The sequence below is a fragment of the Taeniopygia guttata genome, chromosome 24 (assembly GCF_048771995.1).
Source record: "Taeniopygia guttata chromosome 24, bTaeGut7.mat, whole genome shotgun sequence".
Lineage (NCBI taxonomy): Eukaryota > Metazoa > Chordata > Aves > Passeriformes > Estrildidae > Taeniopygia > Taeniopygia guttata.
In genome coordinates, this window is record NC_133049.1 from 361,124 (window position 1) to 386,595 (window position 25,472).

Sequence of the window (25,472 nt, forward strand, 5' to 3'; positions counted from 1 at the left end):
TTTGAGCACTGCAAATGTGGCCTGTGTGGCTTTAATACTCCTTGACTTAGTGCTCAGGGACTTGAGAGCATTTCAAGATCTGCTAATCATGATGCCGCTGAGAAAAAGTCTGAGTTTCCCATCACAAAAGCACTCTGGGCAGCACTGACAAAAAAAGCAGAGAGCCAGACCAACCCTTGGTATCCCTCCATTTCCAGCTGCACAGGGAAATGTAGAAAAATTTAGAGATGCTGACAATGAAACTGAAGTCTTCAAAAAGACTACTTTATTTTTCAAGCCTGTTTGAAGTGGGATCGCCCTGAAATAGAGGAAGGTGAAATGAGCAAAGGGCACCTGTGTGGGACCAGCAGGTCTGACTGCACTGGGGCACAGGGAGCCCTGTTTTCCCTCTGGGCTCCCCAGTGTTCAGGCTGAGAGCAGTGTCGAAGATGAGGCAGCAGCATGAACCAGAGCTCGGAGAAAAAAGGCTGAGCAAAGTTCAGCCAAAAAAAAGAAGTATTTTTGAGGGGATTCCTAATAAAAAAGCGTAGGAATGACACAATGAAATCTTTCCCAGCTTGTCAATATCTTCTTTCAATAGTCCATGATTCTCAGAGTGAAGAGATGCCCAACAGCAGCTCCATCAGCCACTTCCTCCTGCTGGCACTGGCAGACACATGGCAGCTGCAGCTCCTGCACTTCTGCCTCTTCCTGGGATCTCCCTGGCTGCCCTCCTGGGCAACGGCCTCACCATCAGCGCCGTAGCCTGCGGCCACCACCTGCACACGCCCATGTTCTTCCTGCTCAACCTGGCCCTCAGCGACCTGGGCTCCATCTGCACCACTGTCCCCCAAAGCCCTGCACAATTCCCTCGGGGACACCAGCACTGTCTCCTACTCAGTGTGTGCTGCACAGCTGCTTCTGTTTGTCTTTTTCATTTCAGCAGAGGTTTCCCTTCTCACTGTCATGTGCTACGACCGCTACGTGTCCATCTGCAAACCCCTGCACTACGGGACCCTCCTGGGCAGCAGAGCTTGTGCCCACATGGCAGCAGCTGCCTGGGCCAGTGCCTTTCTCACTGCTCTGCTGCTCACAGCCAATACATTTTCCCTGCCCCTGTGCCAGGGCAATGCCTTGGGCCAGTTCTTCTGTGAAATCCCACACATCCTCAAGCTCTCCTACTCACACTCCAAACTCAGGGAAGTTGGGGTTTCTGTTTTCACTACCTTCATAGCTTTTGGCTGTTTTGTGTTCATGGTTTTCTCCTATGTGCAGATCTTCAGGGTTATGCTGAGGATCCCCTCTGAGCAGGGATGGCACAAAGCCTTTTCCACCTGCCTCCCTCACCTGGCCGTGCTCTCCCTGTTGGTCACCACTGCCAGTTTTGCTTACCTGAAGCCCCCCTCCATGTCCTCCCCATATCTGGATTTAACCCTGTCAGTTCTGTACTTGGTGGTGCCTCCAGCCTCTGCAGCCTGACTCACCCCATCCCTGCACAGCTTCCCTCTGTCTTCCACAAATGTTTAATAATGCAGCACACACAGCTGAGATCACCCTTTTGGCAAGTGGTGTGAGACTGCTGTGGTGTGAGATCAGACATCTGGCAGCATTGCACCTACTGCAGTCTACAAAGCAACAATTTCTCCTTGCTCTTTGGAAGCTCCGTGTATTCCTAAAGAAGCTGTCATCCTTCTTGATGTAAATGCAGCAGGTGTGAAAGGCTTTATCTATGCCAATGAGCTCTAGACTGGGTGGCTGCTGCTCCAAGGAGCAGTGCTTGTATTTCCTGCTGAAGATATGCTGCCAGTCCATTCCTCATGTCACAAAACCTCTCCTGCTTGTTCCTATCCCTGTGTGTCCTGTCTGTAGCCAGCTGTTCTGCCAGGGGGATCACTGCAGATTTCTGCTGAGGTGAGGTATTCAGGAAGAATTAATGTCAGAGAAGGTACTTGCCAGCCCTGCAGTTGTTTATAGCACTAAAATGCTCACAGTAAGCAAACAACTTAGCAGTGTCCCAGAGTTGTCTCTCTGGGCTTCTCTTGAGCAGTTGGTATATTCTTGCTAATGGGGCTCCTTGATCTCTTTACTTTTCTCACAGTTTCTAAGGAGATGGGTGCAATGAGACAAAAATGTCAGCCCCTTGTACTCCGTGCAGGGGGACAAGCCTGACCTGTTGCCGAATTACACAAACCCCTGGCATTGCCATAATTTGACAGGACTCTTGAGTTTCCCATTCCCAGTTCAGTGATATTTTGCCCTGACCAGAACTGAGCACAAAATGGGGCTGGTTTGTGTTGCCAGAATCCTGAGTTGTAAGAAATGTGCTGCATGAACATGAAATGCAGTTTTTCAGGTCTGACAAGGGGTTCCTTTTCACATGAAACAAGTAAAGGAGTTTTCTCTGATGCCTGAGTGCTGAGGCACAGGGGGGAAATCCAGTGAGTTGCTGATAGACTGATGAGGGAAATAAAACTCAAGTGGACTGGTGGCTCTCAGCAAACTCTTGAACTTTTTCCTAAGGGATGGAACTTTTTAGGGTGATTCAGAACTGCTTTTCCCCCACAGAACCCCACCTGGGCACCCTGCAGGCAAAACCAGTTGCTCTGAGCTGCCTGGCTCAGTTCTCCATCTTGCCTAAACTTGTTTCCATTCCTTGCCCACTCATTCTTGCTTTCTCCTGTTAGCTCCCTTTCCTCCGGACTTCACCAGAGAGATTTAGGATTTGCAGCCTGTCCCTTCCCACTTCCCAAACCTCTTTTCTGGCAGTTCTGTTTCAGGAGTCCTTGTGCCTTGGCTGAGAGGGACATCTAGTGAGTCTGGAGCTCAGGGACCTGGGGTTTGTCTTTGTTTCTTGCATTTCTATTTATTCATTTGTAATCCCGATGAAGGAGCAGGAACTGAGGTTTTATATGGTCCTGGTGGCCTGGTGGCAAGGCGGACCTTTGGTGGCCAGTTCATGGGCTGTTTCTCTCTTTGTACGCGGTCATAGGGAAGTGACTGTGGAATGGGGCTTTTGTGGGAAGAAAGGTGCTGTGGTAGGCGACACTGTGCTCAGTAAAACAAAACCTGTCTGAACACACTTCTCTGTGGATTTGGTAGCACAAGGTTCAGGCTTCAATTTGGAAAATCATCTTCTGCCCTCTTCTTGCTTGGCCGTGATCCTGCAGGTTGTGGCAGGAACCCCAAACTGCATGTGGGCACGAGGGAGAGAGAGTAGACACTGGGTCTGGTGTTCAGGTGATGGAACAGCCCACTGCAGTTCCCTTGGGTGCAGGTGCTGGGACCCAACTGCTGGGGTCTTTTCATTAACTGTTTCATCCTTTTGCATCCTGTTATTGCAGACATCTTTTGAGGACCATCATCCACAACAACTCATGTTTAGGGAAGCTTTTAGTGTCTGGGGAGCTTAACTGCAAACTGTGGGGCACTGGAATGAAAACATTTGTACTTTTATTTGCTCAGTGCTGCAAAAGTGCTGTTAATGCTTCCTGGGCAAGAGAACCACAGTAAATGGTTCCTTTTGTGTTGCTGTAGCATTGTGTAAGCACAGATCTCAGAATGTTCCTTAACTCTGCGGGGAGGGCTGAGGCACAAACTATCCTCCTATGAGCGCTTACAGTTGTTTCTTGTGAAGATTTCTGCAGGTCTCTCCACCACAGTGGCGCTGCTGTGCATAACAGTAGTGAAGCGTTTTACTGGGAGAGGCTCAGCTTCTCCCTTAGCACTGGGGGTCTGTGCTGTAGGTTTCTGTACCAGGAACACTTGCACAGAGCCTCAGAAAGAACCACACAGCCACAGTATTAGAAAATATCCCAGTTTATTGCAGAATCTCAGTTCTGAGAGTTTTACAAAACAATGTATTTACAGGTGAGGAAGGGACTAACTCAGCTGCAGTGTGCTTTGCTGGGGTAGGAACAGACTACAGAGGAAAAGGAAGACAATCAGCACATTCACAAGTCACATTTTTCTTTACAAAATTAAGATAGGTGTAAGGCTGGTGTGCACAGCTGACTGGTGGTGTCCTTGTGGGGAGCACTCTAGGAAGATTTCAGTGCAGCCCTTGTGCTCTTCACAGTGATTCCAGGCACCTGGGGCTCAGGAGAAGCTGCATCAGCTCAGCTTAGTGTGACATTAAGGCACAATCCAGTGATGCCAAGGGCTCTAGGTCTCCACATGTGCCAGTAGCTCTGCCTGTGGCTTCCCTCACAGCGAGTGATAGTGTTTGAGCCCTGCCTATGGCTTTCTTTGGGGTGAGTAATGGCATTTGATCTCTGCCTGTGCCTTTCCTCAGGATGAGCGGTGGTGTTTCAGCCCAACATCTCTCCTTCCAGCCCCCAGTCCTGGACTTGGCCATGTCAGAAGCAGAGCTGGACAGAGGACAGAAGGAGGGGACCATGGTGTGGGACAAGGGAGGGATCTCAAACGGAATCCCCCCAAAACTATGTAAGACCTCCCTTCAACCCCCCTATGGCTGAACACTAGAGAAAGGGTATGGATGGCTGTTTGAAAACAAATGCACAACTTAGAATATATGCTGAAACCTTGTTTTTGAACTTGTCCAATAAAGTTTGCCTCTAAACACAAACTGTCTTTTTTTTAATTAGATTTTTTAAAAAGTTTATTACTATATGTAATCTTGAGTGATGGCTCATTCAAATTGTTCATGGGAGTGGCACTAGCTTACCCTGCCCACAAGAGAAACTTCTCCAAACATAGATTTCTCAGACTAAGGGCTAAACCAAACCATCAGCTCTGGTTGCACGTGGAGTCCCAGGTGCTCGCAGCGAGGTAGAGGGAGGGTTGAAGTTCACAGTAGAGGCTGTGCATGGCTGGCACTGCCAAGTGCCTCCAGCCATTGCTGTCCAAGAGCATCCAGGCAGGGATCCATCCCTAGAGGCCTGTGTGCTCCTGGATCCAGTCTCGCAGGCTCGTGAGCCGGCTGTACACCCCAGGTTTGTTCTTCTGGGCACAGCCATCGCCCCAGCTCACCACGCCGGCCAGGAACATCCGACTACTGGGCTCCACACTGACCAGGGGCCCCCCAGAGTCTCCCTGCACAGAACCACATAGGAGCATAAGCACCAACTATATAGATCACCCTTGTGCACAGTGTTAAAGTCATCACAAAAACTGAGCAAGAAATAATCAGTCAGGAAATCCCCATCTAAGTCAGCTGTCATTACAATTTTTTGGCTATTCCCTGAAACAAATATTAAAGCATGGCAATAAGAGCCACAGTGTCAGAACAAAAAACTATAAAATACCAGTCAATGAGCCTGGCTTGCTAACTAAGACTCTGAATAACAGCCAGAAGTTGGAGTATGGCTGTATGTCCTATCTGGTGAAATGGGGTCTAAATCCTGTGGTTTTGGGCTGTGGTTTTGGAGTCATAAGTCATGCATCAACACAACTTGCTGCTGGTGCCCATTGTAATCTGTTCATTGTCTGAATCCAGGAGAATTCCCACAGATTTATGTTAAAAATGTAAATGTAAGTGGAAGTACCAGAATGAGCAGGGCTGAGCAAAGGCCCATCTACCTGCCTAATAACCACTAAGCAGCACTAAATCCAGGTGCTGCCTTACCTGGCAGGCATCCACACCACCGGTCAGGATCCCCACACACATCATGCGTGGCGTCAGCTGATCTGTCAGGAGCTGGTTACACACAGTCTGGTTGATGAGCCGGATCTCTGCCTTCTGCAGGATGGAAGCTCCCGTACCTGCCAAGATGGAGGAGTGTCTTAAGTAAAAATACACATTTTTAAGCAGCTCCCTATATTTTCCCTCAAGAAGCACAGAAATCATAGACTTGTAGAATACCAGAATGGTTTCAATTTGAAGAGACCTAAAGCCTGTCTTGTTCCACCCCCTGCCATAGGTAGGGACACTTTCCACTAGACCAGGTTGCTCCAACCCCTGTCCAACATGGTCTGGAAGGCTTCCAGGGATGTGGTAGCCACAGCTTCTTCTGGCAACCTGGTTTAAAATACATCAATGCAGCCCCAAACCACATGCCAGTGCTCACCTCCTTCTGCAGTTGCTCCCCATCCAGTCACCCACAGGTCCTTGCCCACAGGGAAGTTGTGGGTGGCATCAGGCAGGCAAATGGGCTGGACAACAGCTGTGAAGGTGACAGGGCTCTGCAGCTCCAGCACAGCAATATCGTAATCATAGGTGTAGTCATTGAAGAAGGGGTGGGAAATGATGCGCTTGATTTTGCGGGTTTGCACATTGGGGCTGCTGCGGTCACCTTGGTCAGTCAGCCCCAGGTAGGCTGTCCATAGGCTGGGGTCTGAGTACCTGCATGGGGCCCATGAAACACAGGGTGAGACCTCATCTTGGAGACAGCACTGCTCACTACCTTAAACAGTTTCCTTGAGGAATGCCTCTCAGAGTCAGGGTTGGAATATTGTGGTTTTGGTCGCCACAATATAAGAATAGTATTAAACTATTAGAGAACTTCCAAAGAAGGGCAATGAAGATGTTGAAGGGGAAGCCGTATAAGGAGCAGCTGAGACCACTTGGTCTGTTCAGCCTCAAGAAAAGGAGACTGAGGGGACATGTCATTGCAGTTAAAATTTCCTTGTGAGGGAGAGAAGAGGGGCAGACTCTGTTCTGTGGTGCCCAGTGACAGGACCAAAGGGAATAGCCTGAAATTGTGTCAGGGGAGGTTTAAGTTAGGTATCAGGAAAAGGCTCCTTTCCCCAGAGGTGGTCAGGTATTCCCCAGGGCAGTGGCCACAGCATCAAGCCTGACTGAGCTCAAGAAGCATTTGGATGGTACTCTCAGGCACATGGTGTGACTCTTAGGGATGGTGCTGTGCAGGCCAGGAGCCGGATTCGGTGATCCTTGAGGGTTTCTTCCAACTCAGCTTATTCTGTGATTCTCTGAAATACCTGGAAGCACAGGGATGTGAGGCCGGTACCTGATGCCTTGCAGTGGCAGGAAGCAGTGTGCTGCTGACACCAGCCAGCTTGCTGACACCAGCGAGGCCCCACAGATGTGGCCCTGGCCCTTGACGTGCAGGCTGACCTGCCACGGCCACTCTCCCACGTCCGAGTTCTGCCCACCAACGATCCGTGACTTCCTGACGTAGGAGCGGAGCCCACAGTCTAGGGCAGAGAAGGAGAAGGGACGCTTGGTTTCTCCTGTTCCCACCCCACACCTCCCCTCTGTTCCTCCAGGACATCTGACAGCACAAATACCCTGCTGCCCATGTCAGGAAGGGCCGATGTTCTCTGCACAGATGCTAAATTAGCTACATCATTTACCGGCCAACTCTGTAAAGGGGAGATAAACCCCTGTAATACCCATCTAAGCCTTCCTGAATAACACAGATATCCCACAGGCTGCTAAAGAACATGGCCTGGATATTTCCAGATCAAGCTCCTGCACAGAAACACCCAGGGGCTCTCTCTGCCACACTAGGGTGTTTCTCTGAGAGACCCAGCCCAGAATCCCATGTCTCCCCCATTCCTCAGGTACTCACTGCAGTTATCCTCATCCGAGTGGTCCTCACAGTCCTGCTCCCCGTCGCACTCAGGGTTCTGTTTGCTGATGCAGCGTCCACTGCGGCACTTGTACGTGTACTCCTTGCAGGGGACTGTGGTCTGGCCTGATGCAGGCAGGATGAAGGCATGGCATTTACACCCCGTGCAAACACACACACACACACACACACACACACACGAGGGTGCCCAGCCCAAGGAATTCCATCAGAGGCTGTGTTTGCTGGCAGCCATCCAGCAGCCAACCCTCACCTGTGCTGCACCTGCCCTCATCGCTCCCGTCCCCACAGTCGTCCTTGCCATCACATTTCTGTGTGCTGGGGACACACTTCCCGTTGTTGCACTTGAAGCTGTCAGCTGAACAGCCTGGGGACAAGAGAGCAGCTCCTGAAGGCAGGGCATAAATCCTGCAGCACCTCAGCACACAGCTGAGCCCAGCTCCTCTCACTGAGACAAGTAAAGCCTTTGCAGCTCCAAAATAGTATCTCCAATCTCTTCTTCAAACTGCACACCACCACTCAGTTATTCAGCCCTTTCTAGTCCTACACCTCTGCTCACCCTTCTTTCCTCTGTGCTCTCATTCACCTCTATCAGGTGAGCACCTACCATGCCTGGGGTTTTTTGCCTGCTCATTTCCAGCACAGCACTTCCCTTCATCCCATGAGCCTCCATTACCCCTGTGTGCCTGCTTGAGCCCTCAGCCCTTTGTGCCTGCAGGCAGAGTCACTCACTGCATTGTAGCTCATCGCTGTTGTCGCCACAGTCGTTCACATTGTCACAGACCCAGAACTTTGGCTTGCACCAGCCATTCTGGCACCTGAACTGCTGCTCGGTACAGGCTGGAAGGGCAGAGTAAGAATCACTGAAAAGCCTACCCAGTTGGGTAATAAAATGTGTCCCTCCATACCCTTCAGCTCAGCCAAACCCATAACCAGTAGGATTACACAGAAAAACACATTCCCAGCTGCAAGGAACTGGAAATAGAGAGTGATGTCACTGGGAGAGGGCTGGATTTGCAGGAGCCCACAGCTCTTATGCTGAGAAGAGATCCCAAATTGCACACTGAGTCTCATTCCAGCCTGCAGGAAGGCAGCAGTGCTGGTTCCAGCTAGAACTAAGTCACATTACCCAGAACAAGCCTAACCACCCCAGGGCAACATGGCCTTTCCCATGCTCTGCCAAAGAGAAACCAAGGCTGGACTTACTGCAGGACCTCTCATCACTGCCGTCCACACAGTCCAGCCACCCATCACAGCGCATGCTCCTGTCGATGCAGCGGCCAGTATTGCAAGTGAACTTGCCAGGGCAGGCTGAGAGGGAGAGAGGGATAAAACCACACATAAGCCCTCTTGGTGTTCCCTCTACATCCCTTCTGCAGAGTTCCCTATGCCTGCTTACAGCAGAACACAACAGGAAGACCAGGAGGTTTGCAGGAAAGCAAGGCATGTTGCTATTCCCCTGGAAAAGGCTGCTTCCCAGTTTACAGGGCAGTGTAAACACAGAGGAGGGACAGCTCCATATCTCAGGGAAACCACTTTCCCCACCTCAGCCCCCGTGTTTCAACTCACGGTCACTGGAGTCGTAGGACAGGAACTCTGCAGAGAAGCCTGTGTCTGTGTAGGACTGGTCTGAGTGGAACCGGAGCTCGATTTTGTTGGTGGTACTGGCCACCACAAACTGGGAGCGCTCCCCACAGTACCTGCAGGGAGAGAGCAAAGAGGAGTCAAAGGGCTGGAAGTCAGCACCAAGAAAACTTCCTTCTATCCCTGATCTCCTTACACACTCAGGGAGCTGAACGGGCAGGAGAGCAGGGAACAAGTCTGATTCCAGCACAGACTACTGGGCCTCAGGGTCTGAATTCTGCTGCTGCTGGCAGAAGGTTTGGGCCAGTTGCAAACAAAAACTTGTGACTTTAGGAATGACTGGGAACAAGTTCATCCACAACTCTGCCTGCCCCATGTGTCTGATCTTAGATACATTAGACTCATGCAGGATACCATCTCACCATGGCCAAGTGGGATCATGTACGTGAACAGCACTGCAGAGGCAGGTGCTGACATTGAAACCCCTCTCTGAGGCAGGGTCAGCTCCCTTGTCCAAAACATTGCGAAAAAAGATTAATCACCTCCCTGTGAGGTATTAAGTTTTCTGTCTGGCCCAGCTTCTATCAGGCTGGGGAATGCATCTGGAAATGTATTCCAGGATATGAGTGCTCTGAGAATGGAGAGCTGCTCATTCAAGCAAACCCACCCCAGACGTTCCTGCCTTCTGACACCTGAGCTGTGTGCTGTGATGCTCCACAGTATCTGTGGGGCGGTTCAGATGCAGCACGCCACAGAACCAAGTATGGGGCTTCCCACTCATCATGAGGCAGTTCTGGGCACCCTCTTGCCTCCTCCCAGCCCTGACAGTACTAGCACACTTGTTCCCACAGCAGATTAAGGAAAGCACAAGGTTCTGTGCCTTTCCTAACCAAATAAAGCCACTCCATGGGTTCAGCCACCCAACACTCACCTTGTGCCGTTGATCTGCACATAGTCTTTGGTGCAGGAGCTGACTGGGATCCCAGGCTCCAGCACAAAGAACATGTTGAAACGCACCTTCACGTTCTTTATAGAGGGAACCTGCAAAAGAAAGCACATGTTGCTTTCTGGAGCGAGGAAAAAGGAATAGTTTCACAGGAAGAGGGTTGTGCTTGGGGGGAGGACAGACGATAACTAAAAGGGGGAAGTCAGTTTTCCAGCAGGAGAAGAAACAGCTTCATAAAAGTCACGGAGTCACCCTAGCTCCAGAATCCCCAGTGGAACAGGCATACAGAGGAGTGGAAGCCAGGCCTTTGGTCAACAGCCAGTAATTGGCCAGTCCCAAATCCCATACTCTCATCCTTCCTGTGTGAAGTTACAGGACTTTTCATGGGTTCCTGTGGGGTTCAGGCTTCTTGCAACTTCTCCTGCCTTTGCCTCCAGCTCCTAAGGGCTCCCTCAGTCATGCCAGACCTAGAGCCTCTGAGCCCCAGCTGCTGTGAGCTCCCTTGCACCATGTCCTGTATGATCAGGGTCATTTGACAGACTTGTTAAGAGGGCCCATCTCACCTCAATGTTCCAGACACAGTCCATGTCTGGGGGGTAGTGTGCTGGGTAATAGGGAGTTGTGAAGGTGCCACTGTCTCCCTTCAGGATCCCACCGCAGGCTAAAAACAAGCAGGAAGGTAATAACAAATTAGAGATTTAGATGTGGTTCTTCCAAGCCTCAGCTGGCTGTCGTTGGAGGCAGAGGCAACAGTCTCTAACAAGGTTAATTCACTCTCTGGAGAGAGCAGCTCTGCTCCAAGGCTTGAGAGAACCCAGGAGATCAATAAGGTGCTTCCAGCAATCTGCATGTCTAATCCAACATCTCATTTTTGCCTCCTTGAGGGACATCTTCACTGCAGCCAAGAACACTGTAGGCAAGGCAAGCACCAAGGGGTGACCTGCTTCCAGATGCTCTAGCCCTGGAGACATCCCTGACAAACTGACTACAGCCACAGCCACCTCCCTGTTTAGTTGCCCATGAGACATGGGGAAACAGGCCAAGGCCTCTGCTCACCTTTCATCTTTGGGAGCTGGAAGAACTCAGCCTTAAAGCCAGGGAATCGCCCCTCCTTGTTGGTAACCAACGTGACTAGCATGACATTCTGGGAGGACAGGAAGGTCAGGTTGTAGGATGGGGCATAATTCCCACAAAGCCTAGGAAGCAAAGGACAGAATCCATAAGGCACTGCTGGCATAAGGGAGCCTCAAGCAGCACAGCTTAGCTCTGAGGAGGGGCAGGAGCAGGACATCTCAGGATCACCCTGGACTTGGTGCCATACAGGAATACCCACCTAACCAAGGCGTGGGGCTCCACAGGGCTCAGCGAGTCATACACCTTGATGTAGTCACTGTCATCTCTGCATGGCTCCAGCTCCAGGGTCTTGAAGGTGAGACTGATGCTGGAACTGGCATCTGCCCTCAATGCCCAGTAGCAGAGGGCATTGTTGGGGTATGGGCTGTTGGGGAAGCCCGGCGTGGTGAAACTGGTGACCTCCCCTTCCTTGGCATGAAGGGAGAACATGCAGCTGTCTGCTCAGAGAGTAGGGAACAGTTAAAAGGCAAAGAAGCCTTGCCCTGCCTTTCCTTGGGATGCAGAGAATAATTCCTGCAGGATATCCCAGGGCAGATGGCTCTTCCTGGAAAACAGCAAGGCCTATGCCACAGTCTGTCCAACCCCAAACCAGCTCCAAGAAGCACACTGGAGTCTGCCTTGCATGCACAGCACCTCTCCGAACCCTCCCTTCCCCATCCTGCAAGAGAAACACCACCCTAAAGAGACCACTGAGATGGAAGAACTGTACTTACTGTCCCGGGCAGAGTGAGCTATGCTGGGGTCCACAGCTGCAGGAGAAAACAGAGCTGGCATCACCCTTTGGGCTATGGGAAATCCCTGGGCACAAAGCTGAGGTTGTTCCTCAGACTGTCATTGATCGGGCCTCACTTGCAGAATCTCTCCCTGCACACTGGCAGGAGAGGCTGCTCCTTCCTGGCCTCTGGGAGCTGAAGGAGCAAACTTTCCTTCTGCAGAGGGAGAACTCATCCTTGTCCCTATTCCCTGGACTCAGAGGGGAACACAGAGCATTTCAGCAAAGGGGAGCAGGTCTGTGTAGCCACCTTTAGGCTGTAAATACCATTAAGCTGTGCTGTGACATCCAGGTCCTTACACCACCCTCAAGGCTGGCTTTCCCATGAGAGGGCTGTGACCAGCACCTTCTCCTTCGAGAGAATTATCCCACCTGGTCCCACACAGAGGCCCAGGGACAGTGGAACCAATACTCACGGAAAGCAATGACTGACTCCACCTTCAGCATGGGGTTTCTCAGGCGGGGGTTCCACCTCTGCACCAGGCTCTGCTTGTCAGCCATTGCCCTGTCCAGGCTCCCTTCCCGGTATTTAGGCACAAGGAATTCTGACCAGTAGTAGGCAATGACACTGCCTTCACTGTGGAAAGGGTAATTGTGGGATGAGGGCAAGGACAGACATGGGAGGACTCAAATACCACTAGAAGAAGGGGCCAGACTAATTGATTAGCCAGTTTTGGAGGCTGGCCACAGGGAAAGGAGAGTTTCAATGACAAGTTAAGCAAACAGCAAAGGCCCCTGCCAGCCTGAGGAGTCTCTCAATGCTACCAGGCACCACTCACTGCAGTTCACTGCACCACACCTTGATTTTCCCAAGACATCTGGCAGAAAACAAAATGCATTTTCAGGTCACTTTTTACTGCTCACCCTTTCTTGTGCCACTCAGGGTGACTACTGGGGTGCTTCTATCCCAGCATCCTGGGAAGGATGGTAAATGGCTGGTGTGATATCCTGGCATCCTAGATGGGGGCTCAGGCAGTGCCTAACACTCACCTGAAGGCAGTGATTACTGTCTCTCTGTGGTAAGGACCAATATCAGCATGATTCCTGTAGATCTCCTCCACCTGAAAGGGTTAAAAAGGGGTGTTCAGCATGTCTGGAAGTGAGGGAAAGGAAAAGGCTAAAGACAGACAGAGCTTCAAGCCTGCAAAGGAAAACCAGGGCACATACCTGGCATCCTTGTGTACAGGAATCTGCAGAGCCAAAGAAAGAAAGAAGCAGAGTTGAGAGCCCCAGAAGAGCATAAAGCTGCCCATCACAGCCTGTTCTGACTCAGCTCACCCACTCCTCCCTGGGGGAAGTGAATCCCCAAGCCTGAGGGAAGAGGAAAGACCAGACACAGCTTCAGCCTCTTTTAGACACTTGTCTGACTCAGTTCCTGTCCCTGACTCATCCAGTGATTCTGGGACATGCCCTGGCAGCTCCTATGGCACTGGGAGATGCCATGGCACTGGGCTGGAGCTAGGATGTCAAGATCCAGCTCCAAAGAAGGTCCTTGCTCCCAGCCAGTGTGACAAGCGAGCAGAGAAAGCCCCAAGGAATCTTACATGGCATATCTCCATGGCCATGGGACAAGAGAAGAATTCCTTGCTTGCAGAAGGAGGGAGGCAAGAAACCTCTTACCGTGCTCTTCACCTTCTTGGCCAGCATACTGAACTCTGGAGAGCTGGAGTTCTCATAGGCATCCAGGAATTCCCAGTTCAGAACCCGCAAGTGGCCATTGAAAACCTTCTGGACAGGTGTGTTCCTGTCTGGAAGAGAACAGCTAAGGGTCAGGAAGGTCAGTCAGAGCTAGGACTGGTGTCACAGCATATCACCAGTGACAGCAATTGGGGCAGGGAGGTGGAAACGGTGTCTCCAGAGCTTGAGAGTGCACATGTGAGCAAGACCAGGTAACAAAACTTTTCCATGTCGATGGATACATTCCCAGGGTGCTACCCTACATGTCACCACCCACCAGATATCACACTCACATTTGAAGTGCCAGAACAGGAGGCCAGTGGTGAGGGAGACAAGCAGAAAAACAATGATCAGCACAGTGATGACCACCTGCCGCTTTGGTCCGCGCTTCTCCATCTTCTTGGAATTCATGGCAGGGAGGAACTCCACCCCTTCGTCCAGGTTGTTCATGTCCTGGGAGAGGAGGGAAGGCAGGACAGTGGGAAAGCTGTTCTCAAAGCCTGGCTTGGGGAGGTCCAGCCACAGAGCAGCCTGAAGCAGGTCTGAGGACAAGGAATGCAGCAGCACTGAGAGCAAACCTCAGTGCTGGCAGCTCCACAGCCATGGCAGGACAAATCCTGAAGGTTTCTTCTTTTCTGCACACACCTAATTCCTTTTTGGGCCTAATATAACAAGCCCAAGCAAACTCAGGGGCAAGTCCACACACTGTCCTGTGACCATGGCAGTTCACAAGCCCACAAGCTCCAAGATCTGCCTCAGCAGATGAAACTGCAGAGAAAAATTCACCCCCAGAAAGTGCTCACTGTGTGCAGATGTGTCACCCAGAGCTCACGGGGCACAGCATGCTATAAATAGCATTTCCCTAAAAGAAGAAACCAAGCTGCTTCCTTCCTTGACATTTTCACAGCTCTCTGTCATGCCTCCTGAGCCACCAGCACTCTTGTGTTTCTGCTTGGAATCTCTCATCCAGCACAAATACTTGTTAAAAGAAATAAACCAAAAATCTAAGATGAACACACCAAACATCACCACAACCCACAAGAGACGTGGAAGAGAGGAATGAGGAATGACACAGCTCTCATTGTCATCACCACCCCATAATGGCCTAGGTGAGGAAGTGGAAGATGTGTTGAAGCATCGAGCTCTATATCAGCTGTAAAACCACCGGTGCCCCAAGGTTTCACTTTCTCACACCTTCAGTTCTGTTCCTCTATTCTTGCTCTGTGTATCTGTACCTCCCACCCAGGGGCAGGGGGGGAAGGTTGGACAGCTCCAGACCCAGATGTTTTCTGAGGATCCCACACAGCATCCTTGGTACTGTTGGACATCGTGGGGGCCCAGATCCACCCCTACCTTGGAGGATCCTCTCCTCCCAGCACTGGCAGTGATATGGACAGAGCTCACCACATCTGCTTCTGATCTGTGCCTCCCTTGGGCAGGAAGGGCTCTGCAAGTGCTGCAAAGGCCCAAAACAGGAGGATCTTTCACCTTTCTGCTCTCCGCCTTCCCATTTTCTCCTTGGCAGGCATTCAGCAGCTTCCTGGCCTCTGGAACCTCAGCATGGACACCACAACACAAAGTGCCGACTCGCACAGATCTGCAGCATTTCCACATGCCCCGTGCTCCAGAAGGGTAATGCTGTCACCACAAACACAGGGTCAGACTTTGCCTGTCCTCTCTCAGCCCAAGGCTCACACAAACCTACTCCAACAGCTTGGGTTGATTTGATGCAAATGCCACAAGCCCCTAAATTCGGGAAAAACATGGAGAAGGGGGATATAGCTTGATAGAACACAGGGGAATGGCTTTGAAATTAAAAGATAGCATGGCTAGATGAGATACTGGAAAGAAATTCTTCCCTCTGAGGATGGTGAGGCCTTGGCACAGGTTGCCCAGAGAAGCTGGCAATGTCTGCCATCCCTGGCAATGTCCAAGGCCAGGTTGGACATGGCTTGGAGCAGCCTGGTCAAGAGGAGGGTGTCCCTGCCCATGGCAGGGGGGTGGGACTGGATGGGCTTTAAGGTCCCTTTCAAGCCAAACCACTCTGGGATTCTGTGAAAAACAACTTGCAAAGGGGATCCTGTTAACAGAGGGATCTCTGAGCCTGCTGTACAGACATAAGGAAAAAGCCATCTTTACTGCATTTCTTCACTGAATTTCATCTTATCTTTCCTCATCCTTGCCTGGCAGGAAAGCCCAGCTCCCACTTGAACCATTCCCCTACTTCTTTTGCCCTTTTCTTCACCCAATGCCTGTGCTCTCCTCCCACCCTCCACACCCCACTGCAGCCACTCCTCCTTGTGATATTTGCCCAGGGCCCTTCACAGCAAAAAGGGAAGTGGCAGGCACCTTACTCCGAGTTTTTGTCAACGACTCTGTAAGTTTAATATTCTCCAAACACCAGATGACCACCAAGACCAGAGCAACCCACCAGTTTTCATATCACCTGCTCTCAGAATCCTCTTACTTTATAATTTGGCAGTTCAAGGAAGGAGCATTCGTTCATTTTTGTGTTTTACTGCCTAAGGCTAGAGAGAAAGAACTGTTTCTATCCCCAAAATCCACCCACCTCCAAAATAAACAGACCTAGCAGGGCTGCAGAGGACAATTCCATGGGCAATTCTCTGAATCCTTTGATTCACTGCTTCTAATCATAGTTTGGCTTCTGATCATACAGGAAAAGCTTGAAGATATAACCCAAGGAAACTTTGAAACAGATGACACACAAAACAAAGCTTAAATACACAGAGACATCCTAAATCAAGAAATTCTTTAATCAAAGTCAAAACTACCTGGAGTTTGACACACTGTCTACCAAACTGGCTCCTACCAGTTTTCCAATCATGAAATAAACCCCCCAAAACCTGGTAAAGAGAGGAAACTGTTCACAAAACTTGCACGCACATCCTCCCTCCCTCCACAGGGCTGCTCACAATGCTGAGCCTTCTCAGGACTTACAAGACATTGCTGCTGTTGGCAGGAAGCAAAGTATTTCAAAGTATTTAATTCTTTATTAACATCTGAAGGAGCCTATGGCAAGAAGACATTCTCAGGTGCTTAAATGATCTATCAGTTTCCCCAGACTTTCAGACTTTCTGGAGCCAGCGAGGAAGCACTGCAAAGAAAACCTATTTTCCATAAGAAAAGTCTTCAGCATCGGGGATCTTCTGCCCTCTGCAGAATTCATACACTTTCTTTCACCAAACTGCCAGAAAAAAGCGTGAGCAGCAAGCAAGGAGCTCCTGCTGTACAGCACAATGTGGCTGATGCATTGCAACATCCCCTTTAAGCTAAAGATTGTGTCCTTGAAGAGAGAAAACTTTCCCAGGGAGAAAATCATGGGTGTGATTAAATCAGAAGGTAAACAGAGCTCTCTTCTGCCTCCAGCACACACAGGCACACGGACTGCTCCTAGGAGCAAGGAAATTAGCCAGGAAAACTCACCATCTGCCTTCCTTGGGAAAAAAAAAAAAAAAAAAAAAAAAAAAGTATGAAAAATGTTAAACCTGTGAGAGTTTACAGCACGCCTTCATCAGTTCGTTCTTGCTCCAAAGCTGAGCCAGCAGCAACACCGGAGCAGTGACAGGAGTGCAGGGACTTCTGGGAAGGTTACTTTTGTTTTTCCTCCAGCACAAGGTGCACAAGCAAGCAACTGACACTGTTACTTGCCAGAACTTACCCCGTGACTACAAGCAGATAGGCGGCATGATCCGAAGAGGTTTCCCTCCCTCCTCGCTCTCTGTGTTGTATTCCAGCTCTCATCCTCTCGCATTCCCACACCTTATGGGTGCCAATATGTTCCTCAGCCAACACAGACACTTGTGTGAAGAGCCCTCACCCATCACAGCCTGGGTAAGCAACAGCCATTCCTGCAAACTCTTCCCAATATCCAGTGAAGAAGCTGAAGCCTCCCCCAAGCACTGCTGGAATGATGAATCAGGCCCTGCAGAAGGTCTCAGATGAGGAACCGTGTGCTGAACTCTAAGAGGCTGAAACCTCCCTGCCCACATTCTGCACTGTGGAATGCCCCTGTTCCTAAGAGACAGAAATTTGATCTTATCCCTCTTTTGTTGCTAGTAACTCCTCCCTTGACCCGAACGCAGACTCTACCCCTGTGATACCCTTTAAAAACACCACGACCCTGCTGCCTTTGCCCAGTCTTTCCTCTCCACCCCGCCCCTCCTCCCCGGGGGTAATTAATGTATTCTCGAGCTTTCTGAAACAAGGACCCATCTCATTCTTTGCCATGCCCGGCGCCGGCAGCTGCACCCTCCCTGGACACGAGAAACCCAGTTACAATGCACTGCAACACTGCACAAAATCCACCCGTTTGACCTGAGGACCAGACTCGCCTGTGCCCCACAAGTGCAGCTCAGCCTCTGCCCCTCTCACTCCCTGTGCTCCACATCCCCTTTGCATCCAACACTTGAGAGGAAAAATATCCTGTCACCATCCTCTAATTTAGATGGAAACCAGATGAAATCACAGGTAAGACAGACTCAAAGATCACAGTTAAATCAAGAAAAAGACAACTGCAATGATAATCTCCTTTACTTGATGGCTGCTGCACATTTCCCTTGCATGCTCTGAACAATAGCAGCTGTAAACTAGAGGAGCTGAACACATTCTAGTCTCACCTTGTCCATGGCTCCTCCAGAAACCGTCTCTAGCCCCAAGTGACTCAAGGTCTGACTGTCTCATCCTTCTTAAGGAAACTGCTCAAATAAACATTATTAACAGAAAACCTCCCTTGATATTCTCTCTGCCTTAGTCACTGCAGCAGTTACTTCCTCCTGCTCCTCCTCACTCAGTCCTTGCCGGTATGGCCAGGCTCCCCCCACAGGCAGTGTGACCCACACTGGTCACAGCATCAGCTGTGGCAGAAAAGCCAATCCAGGGAAAGGTTCAGACAGGCACTGTCCCAGATCTCTCATGCCTCAGTTTCCCCTGGAGTACCGACTCCATGAAGAAACTTGGAAAATAAGTGCACATAGATGGATTTATAGAGCGCTTGGAGGGTTCCTGCTCTTCTGCACAGAGTCTGAGCTCAATCCTGGGAAGAGCAGACCTCTCACTCCTCCTTCTGTAAGCCACACGATGTATTTTTAGATGGTGACTGTGCTCTGTCCAACTGGACAAACCAGATGCAGAAGTGACTAATTCTGTCAGCAGGAAATGCAGCTGGCACAAGGGGGCGGTGGGACCCAGCTCTGCACTGGAGATCTTAGAGGAAAGCAGAGAGATTCTCCTCAGTGAGGGATCATGGAAAGGCTGGGATATGCCAGAGAATACTGCTCTCCACCATGATGTGTGCAAAGCAGGGGTCCCACTGGAATCAGCATCCCACATAGAGGCTGGTTTCTGCCTTGTTTGGCACTCCCAGATGGTGACGTGTCCCAGTCACCAAACCTCTTACTGTTCCACTCTCCTCCAAAACAGGCGCTCCATGTCCCCCTCAGTGTCTGCATCTGCTCGCAGGACTCTGACCCACAGAAGGACTGGGCTCCTGGTCATTAGTTTCACAAGTCCTTTATGACCACCAGTTAATTTGTTCATCCAGCACCAGACATGAGATTTACCTACTTCCTTTGACTTTTCCAACTTCATACTCTGCCGGTCTGCCACGGCACTGCTCAGGGCCAAAGCTGCCCAGATCATACAAGGTAAGAGCAGGTGTGCAACCAAATAAAATCTCACAGCAAAAAAAGTCACCATCTGAGACCAATCTAAACCACCAAGAAAAGGAACCCATAACATACCAGGCTGGAGGAGGCACAGGGAGGTCAGAGATGAAGCAGAGTCATTGGACTGCATGGTTAGACTCCTGAGGGCAATTAGAACTTGGAGATCCCAGCCTGTGTATCTGAGAGGCAATTCCCACCTCCCCCTTTTTAGCCACACCTGCCTCGGGTGGTGTTCAATAAAAACTAAAACAAATACCACATGAGAAACGAGAGGAATGAAACCCATCGACTGGGCCACAGTCTCACGACATAGCCAGCAGGCCAGTTCAGAGCTCAGGAGACCAACAGGGTGGGCTTGTGTGGCAAAAACAGCCAGAAAAGTTGTATTTTCAAAAGCTGAGAATTCCTGAATCATGTTGAAAGCCAACATCAGCTTTGCGATGCTGGTATGAGGGAAAACAGCCTGTTACCCATCTGGAAAAGTAAAACAAATGTAAACAGCATGTGCAACTTATTTCAGCCAAGTCGCTCAAGTACAGCTACACCATCCTTAAATCAACTCTTGCACCAATTCTTGCTGCAAACCCAAACAGGGAAAAAGATCTGATAAGAATCATCTCACTTCTCTTCTTACTCTTGATAACAAATACATGGAAACAGCACACATGGGAAGTGAAACTTACGTAACATGGATTCGTGCTGTGCTGCCTCACCACAGGCAGCAAAGTACTGAAGAAACTTTTCCAGTGCATTATTTTTCACCTTCAGTTCTGTATTAAGGACAATGAAGGTATAAAATGATGACATCAAAACTAAAAAGGGAATATGGGGCAAGAGCTCAAAGACAAGAGTCCTACAGACTGCATCTTCAGGCATAGAGGGCAGGTGCAATAGTGAAAGATACAGGTCACACACACACCTATTTCACATACCAAGTTTGAGCTTAACCCTCTACAGCAGATTGTCTTGTGACCACTCTGAGTCATACGAGAAAACAAATTCCTTTAGGTTTATTATAGAAGATACTAATGTTAATGTTTGCAGAGATAGCACAGGCTTGGCTTGCTGCCCCGTCCAGGCTGATGGGTGCAGCTCTGTTCTGCATCACAGCAGCTCAGAAAAAGCTACCACGCTTCTGTGTGTCTGTGGTAGCAGAGAATTTTACACTTAAATCTGAACAACTCTTGGGGAGAAGCTGGGAATAAAGGTACCCTACAGCCCTGATGTGTGTACCTATGGGCCATAAAATTCCTCCTTACAACACACTGATGTCCCAAGAGCAGCAGAGAAACATGCCACAGATGCAAACAGCTGATTTAAATCACTCGTATGTCTTTCCTGGTACAGACAGAACTGCCTGGAAAACAGAACTGCCTCCAGCAGCTTAACCAAAGCAGCAGAGCCCCAGACCTCAACCTCCACAATCCTTTTGACACTTTACTCATTCCTGCAGTTCTGAGATGGATCAGGACCACGAGTCTTCAATGTTTGAAGCCAACAGCCAGGAAAACACAAGCACCTCCAACCAGGAAAGTCTCTGTCTGCCAACCCCATCCCTGTTGGCTGCTCCCTCCCCATCCCAGCCCATGGCCCGGATATTGCAGGGCATTGTTTCCCAGTCTGTCCCAGGCGGCCTTTGGATGGAAATGATAGATTCTACCCCGGGCAAGGGGAGAACCTTTGCCCTGATACCTTCCACACGCCAGGCCCTCAAAACACTCTCGCTGCTCCCTCAAAGGTTTTACACAGTGATCTTTCATTTGCTGAGCAAAGGTCTGGCCTCAGCCCTTTTCTCATTGTGTCTTCCTTATCCCTGTTTGCTTTTGGCACCAACACCAGCCAAACTGGCCCAAGCAGCAGCTCACCTGCCAGCCACTACCCCAAGGAAACACTCTGCACCTTTCTAAGGAAGAGGGGCAGCTTCTCTTTAGCCCAAAAACTACGGCAGCTCCTTTATCAGCACAGGAGGAGACACAAGACGTTTCAAAACCACTAATTTCCTCCACTCTCATAAGTGGAGGAATAAGGGGCAAAGTCTAACAACAGTCCATGGGTGACAAAATATTTGTGTTGTTTCCTGCCAGGAGGGCAGGTACTGTCTTCAGGGAAGCTGCTCTGGATCAGATCAGTCTCTCTTGAACTGACACAGGGGGAAAACTGATCCAGAACCATGGAAGGGACCCACTTGAGTCCTCAGTCCTGCATAAAAACAAATCAGAGCACAAAGCTACCTTCTGCCAAGAGAACAAGCCAGGCAGGGAAGATCATGTCCCACAAGTGTTACCCCAGCCTGGCCAGGGACAAGAAGCTTGAGCTGGACTGCTTCAGCAAGAGCATCTCCTTCCCAATCCCAGTCATGGCACACACCGGACAGTGGAACTGAAGGCAATAGAAAATTTCTTGCTGTAGGCCAGCTTTTTGATCAGTGACAGAACCACCAACTCCTATGTTGCTGTGAGATAATAACTACTAAAGCCAGGCCTTGGAGACAGACACCACACAGCCTGCAGGTAGGGTGGGGTGGGAAATGCTGCTGGCCTGCTTTAACCCAAAACCCTGTGTTTGGAACAGCTCTGTGGCACAGAACAGGCTCTGGAGGTGCAACCCAAACTCAGCCGTCCCTGCCCAACCCTCAGCCGGGAAGATCTACACAAGAAGCTCACTCAGGTCTCAGAACACACTGGTAAATAATGCAGCGGTTAATTAATGAAGCCCCACAGCTCTCGGTTAAAATTGTCCTTTATGATACTTGAACAGGTTTAGTCAGATCTGTTGCTAAACAACCCAGAGCCAGACTCTGCACACAACTCAGTAGCACGGAGTTTACCTTTACTCAAACCCCACAGCCCTCAGCTGAAACCAAAACCCCCGGAGCAACGGCAGCACTGACACCGAGACCCAAAGCCGGCACTGACAGGTGATCTCCACTTCCCCAAAGCTGTTTTTTTTTTTCTGCTCTGCTGAGCTCAGCAACGTCTCCCAAAGAGCTTCTCCTGACCTTACCCAAGGGTGAGCTGGAATCCCTCCTTCCTGAGGGATCCAGAGCAGCCCTGAACCCACCAGGCTTGAAGGAACCGGAGCGAGCAGAGCACGCGGCAGCTCGGCACAAGGCTGGCAGGCGCTGCGGGCTCTCCCCGCGCCCGGTGTGCTCACCTGCAGCTGGGCGCTGTAGCGCACGGCGGCACCGCGGGCCGGGGCGCCGCGCTCCATGGCCGGGCAGAGCGCGGCTCAGGCCGCCATGGCGCGGCGGCGGCGGCCCGGCACGGCCCTGGCACGGCGGCCCGGCACGGCCCCGGCACGGCCCCGGCACGGCCCCGGCACGGCCCCGGCACGGCGGCCCGGCACGGCCCCGGCACGGCCCTGGCACGGCCCCGGCACGGCGGCCCTGGCACGGCCCTGGCACAGCGCCCGGCTCCTCCTCCCTGCGCTCCCGCAGGTGCGTGTACGGAACCGCCCCGCAGGTCTGTGCCGCTCCCGCCCCTCCTGCCACGGAAATAAGGGAAAACACTGTGCCCAAAAAGCCCCACATCAGCTCTGCACCATCCAAGCGATCCTTCAGCCACAAGCTTTACTTTAGCAAATGAAACCAGAAAAATCTTGTCTCATACCAAGAGAAGACGTCTTGCAATCGGTAGGAGGGCTGGCTGGCATGCAAAGATGCACAGTTCCTAAAGAAAAGCTTTGTGTATCCAGGTCTTATCCCTCCTCAGGTGACAACATTATTGTGCTATGAAACCCTGCTGCAAAGAAGGGCATTCTCAGCATGAACAGACAGTTTACCCCAGGGACAAGCCTCATGTTCCCAAAAACACTCGGAAGCAAAATACTCCCTTTTCCCAGCCTGAAACCTGCCCTCAGCAAGGCTACAGAACTGTAGGAATGAGCTTTCTCTTGTCTAACACAGACAGGATACAAAGTGAACAACACAGCAGTGCTGCAGAAACTGGATGTGCACCCAAATGTGGCATTCAGGCAATGCTCACACAGCAACAGCCCCTGGGGCCTGTGTGGTTTAATATTAAACGGAGAGGGAAAGGAGCAACTGGGGTTCTGAGAACACTCTAATGCAGGTTTGAAAGAATTTGTAACACTGAAGCCTGCATTTAGTCTTACTTCACCATTTACCCCTTCTTCAAAAGATGATTCATACACACACACACACACACTCCAATATTTAGGTTTCTCACATTCAAGAGCATGTCAGGATTAAAATAGCTAGATCAAACTCACTTTTTCATGTAAATGTTCTTCCTTTCTCCACCTTACATGTGACAGTCCATATGAATATGTGATACGCCCATCAAAAGTTGAACTGGCCACCCCACTGCTGATCCAAACATTTTTACACCAATTGCATCCAGCCCTGAAACTGGATTTTTTAAAAACATTTGAACACTTAAAATTTCCCAGAACTCTTGTTCTGGTAAAACAAGAGTTGCTGATCACACGCAGAAAATCCCTTGCTGAGTCTCCTTTGTTTTCCCTCGTTCTATGTTGTCTCCTGCGGAGGAGAAGTTTTGCAGGCTTTTTGCAGGTGTTTTTTTTTTTTGGTGGGGGGAGAAAAAATAGAGACGGAGTGAGGTCTCTGATTCTGCTGTTGTATAGAAACACACAAACCACCTCTTCCCTACCCCCTCAGCATTTGCCAGAATTCCACCCACCGCGGAACGGCACAGGAGGCAGCATCCCTCGATTTAAGGTACGCCTCTTGAAAAGGTGTCGTGTTAGTCAGGCTGCTGATGTCAGGAGCTCTCAGCGCTCCCGCTGATGCCCAGCCCTGCCCAGCGCTGTTTTTACAGCCACTCCCTTACCTGCCTGGCTGCAGCCTGTCTCAACACCCCCGTGAAACAGCGTATTCTGGGTACAAAGCAGCTGCTCTCAGATGAACCACTGCTTCTACATTCTACACATTCTTCCTGTTTTGCGCATCCACTGATCTCCTCCAGGCTGATGCCAGGCGAACACCCATGCTCAGGGATGTAGATGAGGGCAAAATGTGAAGATCCACAATCCCTGGTTCGAAACAAAGCTGTGAATGCTCACTGTTTCTTGCCATTCAAGCTACTGACATTTTACAAACTAATTCATGAGCCCTTTTTGAATAAGGGAAGACAATCACCGTGGGAAAAACCAGCAAGCAATACATGTACAAAATATAAATATTATATAGCTGGGAGGTGGTTGGTTCGAGGCCTCAATACCAGGATTCTGGTTTCTCTGTTGCTGGAGCACAGCCTTCGTGGCTGTGCTGCAGCCAATTCACCGTGGTGGGAGCAGGTCTCTTCCTGGGCAGTGTACAGCCCCAAAACATACAATAACAATTCCCAACCTGTCTGCCACGTGCTTTTTGGTGAGAGATCTCCATGTCTAACTGAAAGATGCTGAGCCCAGCCGAGGCACGGTGAAAACCCAATAAAGCATAAAGTTTAAGGCACTCACCCTCATGCAATAGCAACAGTCAGCCGCAAAGCCTCGGTTTGCTCCCACTGGAACCAGTTTATCCAATAAAAGCTGTCACGTCCTTTTCCTTGCGTTGTCTCAGTGTAGCCACAACAGCATCTTGAGAGCAGAGCCGAGGTTTGGGAGGACGGCGAGCCCCTGAGAACCAAGTCCGGCTTGGTCAGAATCTGTGCAAGTTGCAAGAGATAAATCGCCCTGAGCTCGAACCCCAGACAAGGATCAGCTGCAGGAGCAGCAAACACTGTAGGGGCAGGCAGGATCCTTCCGCATCAGCTTCCAGCCCTGGGAATGCCATGCACGTGAAAGAAGGGAAGAAATGCTTACATAAGGAATGAAGGCCGGCTGCCTGCGGGGGAAGAGTCTTCTGGTAGAGGCAGCTGCCAGGAGCAAAGGAGCACCATCCATCCACACCAGCGACAGGCCGGTGTCACTCAGGGACAAAGGCTTTTCCTTCCCGTAGCATGGCTCAAGGATTGTACTCTCAGCGCGACTCCCAAATTCAAATTTCAGCGACAGTGCCCTCCCACCTAGATTCCAGCCAGGCAACCCCGAAACCACCCCATCTCAAAGCTTAATCCGGTCTCGCAACTTCCTAAGCATTACAAAAGACAGGGAGAGAGATAAAACTCACAGGGTATCCTGTTACTTTGCATTCCAAAGAGTAAATAAAAGGCTGATTCAGTGGGAGGAGAGGAAAACGTCATCCAGCAGCGCTGTGCTTTCCAGCT

General features: G+C 50.5%; 1 protein-coding gene across 16 annotated transcripts; it reads right to left on the bottom strand.

Annotated features, from left to right (window-relative positions):
- Positions 1-3,779: 3,779 nt before the first annotated feature.
- On the bottom strand, positions 3,780-25,472 carry ST14 (ST14 transmembrane serine protease matriptase). Of its 16 annotated transcripts, XM_072918139.1 has the most exons (22): positions 25,069-25,332; positions 24,724-24,911; positions 24,096-24,297; positions 13,894-14,053; positions 13,544-13,671; positions 12,914-12,984; positions 12,340-12,500; positions 12,001-12,114; positions 11,865-11,900; positions 11,351-11,588; positions 11,074-11,213; positions 10,581-10,678; positions 10,003-10,112; positions 9,057-9,187; positions 8,694-8,798; positions 8,220-8,327; positions 7,741-7,854; positions 7,470-7,595; positions 6,906-7,092; positions 6,006-6,280; positions 5,564-5,700; positions 3,780-5,031 (listed from the first exon to the last, which is right to left on the bottom strand). In XM_072918139.1, the coding sequence occupies exons 4-22, from the start codon at positions 14,048-14,050 to the stop codon at positions 4,870-4,872; spliced, it is 2,598 nt and encodes an 865-aa protein (XP_072774240.1). In that variant the 5' UTR covers positions 14,051-14,053; positions 24,096-24,297; positions 24,724-24,911; positions 25,069-25,332; the 3' UTR covers positions 3,780-4,869. The 16 variants fall into 16 exon arrangements, with proteins under 16 accessions (XP_072774240.1, XP_072774237.1, XP_072774239.1 ...); XM_072918136.1 differs by lacking the exons at positions 24,096-24,297; positions 25,069-25,332 and adding an exon at positions 25,376-25,472; XM_072918138.1 differs by lacking the exons at positions 24,096-24,297; positions 25,069-25,332 and adding an exon at positions 25,376-25,391 and having other exon boundaries at positions 24,724-24,882.